Source organism: Strix uralensis, chromosome 2 (assembly GCF_047716275.1).
Source record: "Strix uralensis isolate ZFMK-TIS-50842 chromosome 2, bStrUra1, whole genome shotgun sequence".
In the NCBI taxonomy this organism is placed as follows: domain Eukaryota; kingdom Metazoa; phylum Chordata; class Aves; order Strigiformes; family Strigidae; genus Strix; species Strix uralensis.
This window is the reverse complement of record NC_133973.1, coordinates 106,737,726-106,750,263: the sequence shown is the minus strand read 5'-3', so window position 1 is coordinate 106,750,263 and position 12,538 is coordinate 106,737,726. Positions and strand designations below refer to the sequence as shown.

Here is a 12,538-nt window from a genome sequence, read left to right as displayed (position 1 = left end):
TAAAATGTTGACAGTATGAGCTTTCCTACTTATTCCAGTTTTAAAAGGAATGATTTAAGACATCAAAATCAAAGAGAGGACTTCAAACTGCTTGTAGACACCTACCTCCAAAGGGGTGTAGGACTTCAGACATAAACCTAACAGAAAACACCACTGAGAAGGATACATACCACAAGAAAATATACTAACTCCCATTCTTAGATGGCTCAATTCCTCCTTACAAGGAGCACAGAAACCTAATTTGAAATTGTACACTACATCCAAGGAAACAGGCACTAAGCGCTCAAGTACAGTGAGCTTCACAGTAACTGTGTCCTTGGACAATCAAAGACTAGGAGGGTGTACATTAAGCTGGTACTATACCAAAGTGCTATGGAGTACTTGCTTACCTGTAACTTCCTACAGTTTTACCCTGACCTGGATTTGTCTAACACTTTTTAAGCAAATCTTACGCGGACCCACTTAATATTTTTCTCCTTACTGAACAATCAAAGTAGGTCTGCTATCATTCCAGCTCAGTGAGTCTGTCATATTAACGCAATAATATATACTCTTTGGGAATACATGGTTTTCCTCAAGAAGGCATTTCTGCCACAATGAGCTGCATAATTTAAAACCAACAGGAGACTTTGGTATGGGATGAGGTATCTGAGTATAAACATTAACTACATAGTTAGTTGTCAAATACTTATTGCAAACATTGAGTTATGTTAAATCAACAATAGGTGATAAAACAGTACTGTAGATTTCATTGCAAATGTTAAATTGACAATAGAAACCAAGAGAAGGAGCTGATAAAGGAGAAGCATTATGGAGCACAGTTCAGGTGATGCTACATGGAAGAAGTTATAAATAAAGCAAAGCACACTTCCCTACTTCTGGTGATATTTTATGAGAAGTAACCTTGTAGAGCCATCTTTATCTTGCATCAGTCATTAAAACTCCAAACCACACCACAACTCTAAATCGCAGCACATATCAATAGTGGTGTTCCTTCTTCTTTTGAAAACTACAAACACTAATTAGGACAGTAAGTGTTAAAGAGCAATACAGTCAAAGGCTACAGTGTCAACAGCTGTAGTGCAATGCACTGCTTTGGTTCAACTTCTGTTCGTCCCACACACAAACATACATCAACAACACAGTTGAAGCTAGCAGACCAAATCAGACTGCAAATGAACTCCCTCTAGCCTGCCACAGTGCACCTTCCCATTCTGTTCTGGGCTGTTGTGGGGTCGTAGAAAGCAACATGGCTGCCCCTCATCCCTGTTAATATCAAAAGCTACCACATAACCTTTTAAAACTGCAGTCCTACAAGGAATACCCGTTGGACTCCTAGTACTCATGTGGATGAGTTAACAACAGAACATTCTACCTTCTGTAGAGCTAACCAGGAAAACGTGGCTGTGCTTCCTTCCCTAACCCGCCTTACTGGGCTGGCACAAGGTTGCGGTTGGTCTGCACCTCCAGTGCAGAAGAAAACAAGATCCTTTCACTACCCCAGTAGTGGGCAGCTGAAGCCTGACAGAGCAGAAGGCCTTCATGCATCTCATCTCAGGCCCACCAAAGGCTGGCTTGCAGAGAAAGTATTTTGTAGCGTGGTCAAAAGTATTTTAAGTATGCCAAATGTGACAACTTGGAACATGTGTACACTCCACGCTCTTCACTTTCTGTACACGTGAAAAGGCATTTGCAGGAAGCACATTCTCTAAGCAGCGGTATGACAAAAATCTAACACCTTGCTTGTTTCTCCCCATTCACCGTTTACGAGCAGAGTGCAAGCTGAGAAGCAGGGAAATACAACTGGATTGCTTTGCAGATACAGGTAACGAAGATGGATACTCCATAGGTGTTTACTTTCTTGAATGACACAGCAAAAAAAGCCCCAGACCTAAGTAACCCTGTTCCTAGAAACAAATGCATTTCAGATATCACAGATATTTCACACTTAAAATAGACTGTGAAAATTGACAGACTTTGTACTTGATTTGCTTGCACTGAAAACCTGCTCTTCCTTGTTTCTTCCTAATGCACTGCAGCAAGCAGCAACACTTTAGTCAAATATGTGACAAGGCAGTTGACGGGGCTTTCTCTAAGGGAAAACCAGAGATTCTGGAATTTGTTTGCACAACCTTAATATAAGATATTCAAAACAATTACTTTTTTGACTGGCCACAAGACAGATCAATTTGACAGCATTATGGAAAAATCTGAGCATGAACTCCCTGACTGGCAGGTAACAAGCTATCCCTTTCACAGGAAAGGGATTTTAGCTATGCCAGGGCTTAAATTATATTTCTATAAATATGATAAAAATGAAGCAAAGGCTATAGGCACCTTTATTTTAAAGTCTAAAGTAATTTCAGTTCCCTTGATTTAAAGTTATGAAATTAGTGCCCAAAATACTGTAGTGAAACAAAGCACACATGTACTACCATAAAGAAATAATATTGTACAGTATATTTCTATTTTACCGATAAAAATTATGCAGCATTATTAACATATTCTAAACTGATCTCCACATAATCTGCATCTGGAAGCATCATAATCTCACTGGTAAATCATACTTGAGTGGATAAACGAGGCTTCTCCCTTCAAGGTTCAATAAAGATTTAAGAAAAAGGAAGTACTTTCCACATTATTTAGTCAGCATGGACACTTGCCCCTTTTCAAAATTAAGAACTATTGAGAAGAACCTTCAACTTTTTTCCACCCTTTATTTTGTCTGGCTATGCTTTTTTATTAAAAGAAAGGATGACCTAGAAAAGTTTCATCTCTTTCCTAAAGTACATATGACTAAATCAGCTTGCTATGCAAAAGTAATAAACATATTCACAATGACTAGCAAAGAAGTGATATATTATCTTCAGATACCAGTAAGAAACAGAATCCTTCACATTCATTTGATACAGCTTCCAAAGTCAGATAAAGGTCAGATGCACTTAAGATTTTTTCTTCAGAGAAACTATGCAAGGCGTTTTTCCTTACAAAAGCTCTGTGACAAGTAAAACTACAATAAATTCAAGCTATTCTGTATTCAGTTGCTCTGCCCCTTTAAAACTCATATTGAAGTCCTACTTTCTAAAGCAGTCAGGAGAATGAGGAAAGACTGCATAAACACAGACCTGACTATCCAAAGAGTAGACAAGCCTTGTAACAAAATGTACTACCTGTGGCGGAAGGTAAGAACTAAACAAAAATACATGGCAAATAATTGGGGGAAGTCAGACTTGCATTATGCATATGTTTCTAAATTAATATTTTTCAAATGTTTCTATTCTTATTTACCAAGCTAGAATTTTTTTGCATAAGTTTTACTCATTCCATGCTTTTCTTAATTTTTCTTCATTTTAACGTATGCTTAAAAACATATTAAGAAACTTGAACCTTCTTGAGATTCCATCTCTTTTTGGATTATCAGGTAATTTGTTTACAATTAACCTAAAGCAATCACTTATAGTGAGATATTTTTTATGACTAAGCAAAGTCTTCTGGCTTTTCTCTCCTCCTTTATCAAGTGCTTGGAGATAACAGATGCCATGAACTACACTTTTCTAATTGCCTACCCTTTCTTGAGGGAATTACTAATTAAGGAGACACTTTGTAAACATTGTACACCATTGCATGGAGACAGTATCCACATAATGAACTGCAGAAGAATATGGTAAATCACTCCTTTATTCACCAGCTGAACCTTTCGGGGACACGCGACTTCAACAGCCTTGCAAGTCAGCCACAGAAGCATTTTCTCCTGTTGCTAATAAGTTATACTTTTCAGATTAAATCAGCCATTATTTGTGAGACATGGGTCGATTTTTTGCACTAGAGAACTCATGGCTTTAGATTTCTATGTGCAGCCTTACAATGTACAGGCTTCAGGTCCACTGCAGTGACCCAGAGACTCAGCAAGACATTTCAGCATAGATAACATTTCACTACTTCTCAATCTCTTGAGCCATCACTATGCAGTCCACTGCCTACAACTCACAGCCTTTCCCTTATGGGCAGCTGGAGGAGGCAATGGAGGCCAGTACAGAATCACAGAATGCCTGCACACAGGCTCCAACTGCCTGTAGCTGGCTGCTACAGCTTCCCTCAGCTTTTGAAGGAACCCTGCTGTGCCCTCGAGTGACAACAGGAGACTGTACACTGTCCTGTGCTTGGGGATATCCAGGTGAGATGTGACACGCAAGTCAATGAAGTAGAAGGGCCCTTGGATATATGCACTGCACATTTCTTTTTAGCCCCTCCACTGTGCCCACTCCACATATCTTACTGGCACTAGATGATCGTTGTAGGTCCCTTCCAACTCAACTATTCTATTAACACTCAAATCAGCTATATAAGCCACCCCAAAACAGTACCAATACCTCTAGCAACTCAAGAAGATAGATGCAATACATGAAAATACATTCAAACAGAGCACTCAGAAAATAATCCTGTGCTTACTGTTGACATTGTAATTTGTTTCACAAAAGCCTGCAACTACACCCATAATTTTTGAAAACACATTGCTTTGCATTTCCCAGTCTGAAAGACCAAGTCCCAATCAGATTATCTGCATGTGGTGCTTGAATTACTGGGTAGAAAACTGGTAGACGTCTTATTGCTGACCAGTAAGCTGACTTCAAGCCAGTTTGCAGAAGGTAGCAGGAGCCACTTTTTGCTTGTAGAGTCAACCTTGGGTATCTCCACCTCTGCCTTTTGTCCTCTGAATGTTACAATTCTCAAACAAGCACCTTCTATATGCCTATAAGCTTCTTAAAATACTGCCTGCCTCTTGAAATAGCACCTCATTTTCCCTCTTTCTGTAGGCTCTGGTAAGAGGCTCTCAGCCTCAAGTGCTTTCAGGCAGTCTTATTCGAAGACCGGCAAAACCACAAAGAAATTCATACAGCAACAGAGAGACCATGTGCATTTCTCAAGACACCAAACATACACCCAAAAGCATTACAGAGGGAAAAACTTACACTCTGGTACAGCAGCTATAGCACTGCACCAGAAATCCTGGGGCACATAGTATTGTGGTGATGAGCATAGAGCTGAATACAGAAGTCTTAGCTCCCCAGTGGAAAGGTCACCTTCATAACAGGGCATATTCAGGGAGCTAAATGTGTCCACTGACTTTGCCAGCAAGCAAAATCAAGTGGCAGGGGCTGGGTGGTACAAGGTGTTCCACTGGATTCAGCTTGAAGCATGGCAATTGTTTCCATACAACCCTGGGGCCAGCATGCTCCTCCTGAGCTAGAAAAACCTGAACATGGATGGGGCTCTCACTGCTCAGGCACAACAATGCTTCTTGAATCCAGCGGTGTATCCCCACAGCCTGGTAAAGTATCACCCGTACAAGAAAACTGTTAACTTTTCACTCTGAAGTCATACACAAACCAAACACAGATTACTCTGAAGAGAAAACCTACTTCATGATTAAACTATCCCATTAGCTATGGCATACCATATTTTTTAAACATCCCAGAACTGTAAGATATGGGATGGGTTCTTAAACGGTTGGTATATGTCTCTCTGGTCAAAATTACCAGTCTTTATAGTGTCCTGTTTTGTGGCATTAATAGCGTATGTTTGGTTTATAAGTAACACACAAGAAAATGTTTGATTTACTGAAATCCAGCCTAAAAAACCAACTCAATCTCCCAGCATTTTAATGGCATCCAAAAATACCAAAATGAGTGAAGCACAAAGGATAATGTGAATCAACACTTTAAGTACTATTAACAAATATATCAGATGCACAGAACTAAGGCCCTATTGCCAAGTGGGAATACCAACTGGATAAAAATTGACTTACAAACAAAAACATAGAATTTATTGCCTTGTCTTTGGCACCAAAATACCATTTAAGGGTATTACCCTTATGATTCACGCCAGACTAGTAAAATTATGTTGGCTTTCAATCACGTAAATCAGCAGAGATATGTCAACTTCTTCTTCTTATATACCCCTTTTTTCAAAACCTGAAGACATGCCAAAACTAATCTTGTTTTGCTCTTGTAATTTATTTTGCTAGAAATAAATCTCAGCAAGACCACAACTTACTTTACAGTGTTGGGTGTGATTTCCTTTTTGTAGATATGCGCATTATACAAGGACAAATACTACTTTAAAGCATTACTTACAGATTGCCAAGCAAGAGACTCCATAATTCGATGCTCACAGCGTTCTAGATGCTTTATCATTTCCCTTGTTAGGCTTGGCTCCGCTTTAATAAAGCTTTCAATCACTTTGTAGAAGTCAAAAGCTTTTAAATCAAATACATTGAGAATCCATGGGAAAGACAAGTCTGTTTCAGCACTGGTACCATCACTTTGTGAAGCATTTCCTGCAGGGAAGATGGACTAATATTATCAAGAGTACTACGTCCCTTCACTTCTGACATTTTTTCCTTTTTGTATTTATTGAACTATTGCTAGTACAGAAGTTTCAGTGACCACTTTTTTTTTTTTTTTTGCTATTTACTGTATTTTGCCTATTAGAACAAAGGGCAATAATTATCAGTAAATAACAATGCTATTCAGCACTTTAGATTCAACTTACCGCCATATGTAGCCATGACAACCTCAACAGCACATGCCAGAAGAGATGTGTGGAAGATGTTATCATTCAGAAGTTTGCTAAGGAAAAAGAAAGTTATTAATACATGTCCCAACACTAAACTAGCAGACTTCAATAACAAGTTAGGGGCACATACCTGAAATTCTGCACGGAGAGGCGCTCTTCCTCCTGAAATATATAAATCAAACCAAACTTGTGAACATTCTTAGTATTTGTAAATGCAATGCCAGTACTAAGCTACCAGTACTAAACTTACCGACTTCAGCATAGATTCCATCACTCTGTAATATAGACGTACTCCAAGCTTGTATCTCTGTCAAAAAAGAAATTCAAGAATATTACAAGAAGTTTTAACAGACTACAACAGGCAGACTCTCATGTTTTAATGATTCAGGACATTCTGTGTTTTGGAAAAGCCACAGCAAAGAAGTCATTGTCCCCAGCTCCATTTGCCAATAGTACTGGAGAGGCCTCAAAGGCTACTATGGTTTGTGCCTACTGCAACCACATGAAGACTGATTAATCAAGTTTATGTTGATTCACAGCTAACATGATAAAAAAACAGTGTTGACAGACAGGAGACTGTTGAGTACAAACTTGGTTGGACTTGCTTTCCAAAATCCTTGTAGAAAGCACAGCTGGCCTACTGATTTTATAAGGAAGTGAGTCACATTGTGCCATTTTAGGCTGTTGCCTTAATGAATACAAATTTATGTTTCACTAAACGTATTTTGCCCAGCAATTTTCCTATTCTTCATGAAAGTATTTCCAGCATATTTCCACCAAGTTCCTATTGCTCCTTATATATTAATAATTTCTTGAATCCTATCTTTACAGACCTTTAGAAAAAAAATACATGTCCATTCCTCACACTGAAAAGAATATTGTTACTTTTTACCATTACTGATCTGCACTGAAGGAGGACAGTCAATGTCAAGTCTCACGTTAGCTAGTACCAACAGAGTTCAAATAAGTAATACTCAACCAAAATGTTAGTTACCTGTGAACCAATTTCAGCACATCCCTGTCCAACTGCTTCAGCAAATTTATTTTTGAAGATGTGGCCAAGACTTTCCACTCTTTTCAGGATACTATCCTTAGGGTTCACTGTGCAATTCTAATAAAGTACAGGAAGGAGGGCAAGAGAAGGAAAGTACATTTTACTTCAAAAACATGTTAATGATTTAATCACAGTAGTCCTGCTTCACTTGGTAACATCTCTCAAACAACTCATTAGCGTAAATAGAAGTGGAATATTTATAAAAGATAGAATCATTGTATATGTTCAACAATTTCCAGTAACTAGAACTTCATGTCTCACATGCAACTAGCTGCAACTAACCCAACTAATATGCGAGTAGCACCATCAATGTTAATGTCTTAAAAGTCAGAAATATGATTAAGTTGCTCAGTGTGGACACAAGAGATCCTCTGTGAGTACATCCTCCTTCTCTTCTTTGTCTCCCTTTTATATCTCCTTCTTTTTCCATCTGATACATACATAAATAAACCTTAATATTTAGTGCAGTAACAAAAATATTTAAGAAGTTATAAGGTTACAGTACACATCAGTTAGATAGAAGTGCTTTCTGAAATTATTAATTACATTTAAACTGTCCCAATTAAAATGTACTTCTTCAAAAATGGTTGTTCATAAAGAATTTCCCAAACCATGTGCGTCAGATCTCTATGTGTACATTTCACTTGAGTGGAACTATCACAACCTTTCACAAATCTTCCTTCCAGGCACTTACATTAAAATACATGATGAGAGTATCTGATGGTTTATCAGTTGCTGAGTTTAAAATCATAATCAATTGCTGAATGTTATTCATTGCAGCTCTGGAAAAAAAACAATAAAATGCATAATAAATGTTAAGGTTGGCTTGACAGTTTCCAGAAACTGAACAATAATTCTACAAACAAAGAAATTATTATTTTAGTTCTTAACTCAGCTATCAAACAACCTGCTGGGAAAAACTGTTATACTGTGTTAACCATTGTGAATTTTAATAACCTAATTCATCTAATCTTCTAATTATCAGAATGATTACAATCCATAAGTAAACAACCAAAAGAACGTAAATGAAGTAATAAACACTAACAAGAACTTTTAAAAGCAATAAAATGGTAGAATTGCAATCCTTGTATGTGAAAATATTCAGTTAAATCAAGCAACTCCCTAACAAAAAAACACTTTGGCATTTGTACAAAAATAATACAAAAGACTGGCGAATGAAGACAGCTTTTATATTTTAAGTCACCTGTTCACAAGTGTAGTAAGAAAGATGCATTAAAATACATGAGTCACAAGAAAAACACAGCCTTTTTAACACAGATGCTTTGAAAATCCCACATTTTTCATAGGCAGAGCTGTCAACATTCCTCCTGGCAATGCATGAGAATACAGAATCTTCTCCCTCCCTGGATCTGACCCCAAGTCACATTAAAACTTAAATTCTTACTTTAACTCCACTTCCTTATATTTCCAATAGAAAAACTACAATTCTGTAATCCTTATTCTACCTGCTGTATCCATAGCTAGGTTAGATGATCTCAAATATAAAATTTTAACTTTTAAAGTATCATGGGTGGGAAAAAGGATGTAGACATTAAAGAAATTTTTCAGTGTTTCCAAGAAATACAAACCCAATCTTCTTAAGAAGCAAAACAAAAATTCTTTATTGTCTAGACAAAAAGTAGATAAAAAATATGAATAACACTTTATTAACTTGAGACCAGTACTATTTAATATCTTCAACAATTACAGAGATAGTAGGATCGAGGGCACCCTCAGCAAGTTCGCAGATGACTCCAAGCTGAGTGGTGTGGTTGACATGCCTGAGGGATGGGATGTCATCCAGAGGGACCTGGACAAGCTCAAGAAGTGGGCCCAAGTGAACCTCATGAGGCTCAACAAGGCCAAGTGCAAGGTCCTGCACCTGAATCGGGGCAACCCCTGGTATCAGTACAGGATGGGGGATGAAGGGATTGAGAGCAGCCCTGTGGAGAACTTGGGAGCACTGGTGGACGAAAAGCTGGACATGAGCCAGCAATGTGCACTTGCAGCCCAGAAAGCCAACCATAACCTGGGCTGCATCAAAAGAAGTGTGGCCAGCAGGTCGAGGGAGGTGATTCTGCCCCTCTATTCAGCTCTTGTGAGACCCCACCCGGGGTACTGTGTCCAGCCCTGGAGCCCTCATCACAGGAAAGACATGGACCTGCTCAAGCAGGTCCAGAGGAGGGACACAAAAATGATCAGAAGGCTGGAGCACCTCTCCCATGAGGACACGCTGAAAGTTGGGGCTGTTCAGCCTGGAGAAGAGAAGGCTCCGGGGAGACCTTATTGCAGCATTTCAGTACTTAAAGGGGGTTTGTAAGAAAGACAGGGACAGACATTTTAGCTGGGTCTATTGAGATAGGACAAGGGGTAATGGTTTTAAACTAAAAGAGGGTAGATCTAGACTAGGTATAAGCAAGAAATTTTTTTACAATGAGGGTGGTGAAACACTGGCACAGGTTGCCCAGAGAGGTGGGAGATGCCCAATCCCTGGAAACATTCAAGGTGAGGGTGGATGGGGCTCTGAGCAACCTGATCTAGTTGATGTCCCTGCTCACGGCAGGGGGCTAGACTAGATGACCTTTAAAGGTCCCTTTCAACACAAAGTGATTCTATGAACTTGGATATACTGAAGTATGCCTCCACGTATGATCTTATTCACATTATTTTACAGATACAGAGTAAAGAAAAAACCAAAAAACACTGACATCAAAACTACTTGTATCTCTACTTAATACCCACAATTTTCTTGCTAAAACCAGACTCAAAACCACAAGTAATATGCATTGATTCATATCCAATATCTTAACACAGAAAACTACTAAAGCTAACAGAAGTAGCGACAGTACTTCAGAAAAGCTGTAATAATTTAAAGAATTAGGAATATTATTAAAGCAAGTGCATAGAATCCTGTTGTTAATTCCAAAGTTAAATGCCTTGTTAGGGTGACTGTGTATCTCTCTGAAGAAAGCATTTCTCAGTTTCTCTTCTAGAACTGAAATCCTGATGACAAACATTTTTCATGACTTTCAGAAAGATCATTATTTTAAGATAACATAACATGGCCTCTTCTCAAATAGCATATATTATCCAGGAATTGACCAAAATATCTACAGTTGGAAAAATGAGAACAGTAATGATCTTGTCATACAGGACAAGAAGGTACGTGCATTAGCAAGCATCTGAACAGCCCACATTTTCAATTTTTAGGGGTATCATGTATTGTTTTGCCTTTATTATTTGCCCATACATACAGAACTAATAATATATCCAGTATGGCCATAAGTACCAGTGTAGCCTGGCTTTTTTTAAACATATTTCAAGTTGTGTATGAAGCAATAGCACTAAGTTTCTAATCTTGTAGAAAGGTTAGTGTATGAATTTCTCTCCTAACATCTAAGAAAGTTTGATTCTTCCAGTGGCATTGTTACTTTCTGATTTTTTTCATTGTGGTTTTTGGGGGTGGGGGTGGGGGGGGTGTTTGCTTTAAATTTCTGTGCTATTTAACCTCAATTTGGCTTGTATCACTCATAAGTGTAGAAAGAAGAAAACTATGTTCAATCATTATAATGGTAGTAGTGTAAAGATGCATTTTTCTTTAATCTACTTTCTAGAAGGTTTTGGTAAAATCACTTCTGCCAAAACTCTACTAGTAACAAGAAAAAGCATAAAGACAGAGGAAAAAACTAAAATGAAAACACATGATTCAGTCTCATTATGCTCTGAACTAGCACTTACACACATTTTACCTACTGCTTTCTATATCAGTGACCAGATACAAATCCTCTGATGAAAATTATCAGATTCTCACCAATTTCAGGGGGCTTTAGGTGTCTAGGTCCAGAACGAAGCCATTATAAGAAGATTCTAAGTAACGAGTACGGTGCTGTCAGCATAACTTGTAAGGGGTTCTACTTAATGCAGGGAGAGTTAATGACACACTTTCCACTTTACGCTGGTGATCAAAGGCTTACTGCCATCTAGTGACAGTTCCGTGGCTTTATGGAAAACAAGTTACTACAGCCCAAATCATGGCTGGTGAACAAGCCTTCACTTGAACTGTTTTAAACGGCATCGGTTTTGGAAAATTCAGAGAAAAGCCCAAGTGTGGATGGAAAGAATCTATATATCATTAGACATCCTCTCAAGATCAGAGTTGGTTTAGCACAATTCAAATTTTTAGCAGTGCGGAAACTCGGTGCTCCTGGACTTTCCAAATAAAACTTGCATGTCACGACCTTTAATGAAGCATCTTTCACAGTGTTAGAGACCTTTTTTAAATGCTAGTATAACTGAAAACTGTCAATAACAAGCTATCTATATTTGTCAAAAACGGGATTTGTTGTCAGTGACCTTCTTGTTAAATACACTGCATGTTACAGATGGTCCAGTTCCTGGTATCACACATTCAGTGTGGGAACCAAAAGGCAAACTGATGACTTTATGGCTAAAAAAGCATCATTGACATTTACAGATTTGAAGCATAAACCTAAAAGGGACTACTAATGCAATCCAACAAAACCTTTTGCAGTCACAGGTGATGAAAAGTTCTTTCATATACTGATCAATAGTTATCTCAGATGCATGTCTCCTTTTATTATTTTTATGAAGAAGCTTTTCAGAACCTTACTGTTCTGTTGGCTAGAAAACAATTAGTTTCTGCAGATGGCTTTTAGGAGATTTATAGTGGATGCGGAAGCCCAGAGTCTAATTCATTCTTCCACAAGCATAAAAACACTGCAGAAGATTTTTATTTTTGTTTTTATTAATTTTACTCATTTGAGGAAATTGAATAATTAAGGGTACAATATTTTAACTTCTCTGATCTCTACAGCATGCTAAAATGAAAGGCATTTATACAGCAAGCATGGAACAAGAACTTCACTGTCCAATTTTATTAAACCTGAC

The 12,538-nt window shown here is 38.1% G+C and overlaps 1 protein-coding gene across 3 annotated transcripts in view; it reads right to left on the bottom strand.

Moving 5' to 3' along the window:
- RB1 (RB transcriptional corepressor 1) overlaps window positions 1-12,538 on the bottom strand; it is an 83,040-nt gene that overhangs the window by 44,520 nt on the left and 25,982 nt on the right. For all 3 annotated transcript variants that reach the window (XM_074859666.1, XM_074859667.1, XM_074859668.1), the window contains 6 exons: window positions 8,325-8,412; window positions 7,571-7,687; window positions 6,827-6,883; window positions 6,707-6,738; window positions 6,553-6,629; window positions 6,135-6,337 (listed from right to left, as the gene is read on the bottom strand). In XM_074859666.1, the coding sequence (XP_074715767.1) occupies window positions 6,135-6,337; window positions 6,553-6,629; window positions 6,707-6,738; window positions 6,827-6,883; window positions 7,571-7,687; window positions 8,325-8,412 (574 nt within the window). The remainder of the gene's footprint in view (window positions 1-6,134; window positions 6,338-6,552; window positions 6,630-6,706; window positions 6,739-6,826; window positions 6,884-7,570; window positions 7,688-8,324; window positions 8,413-12,538) is intronic.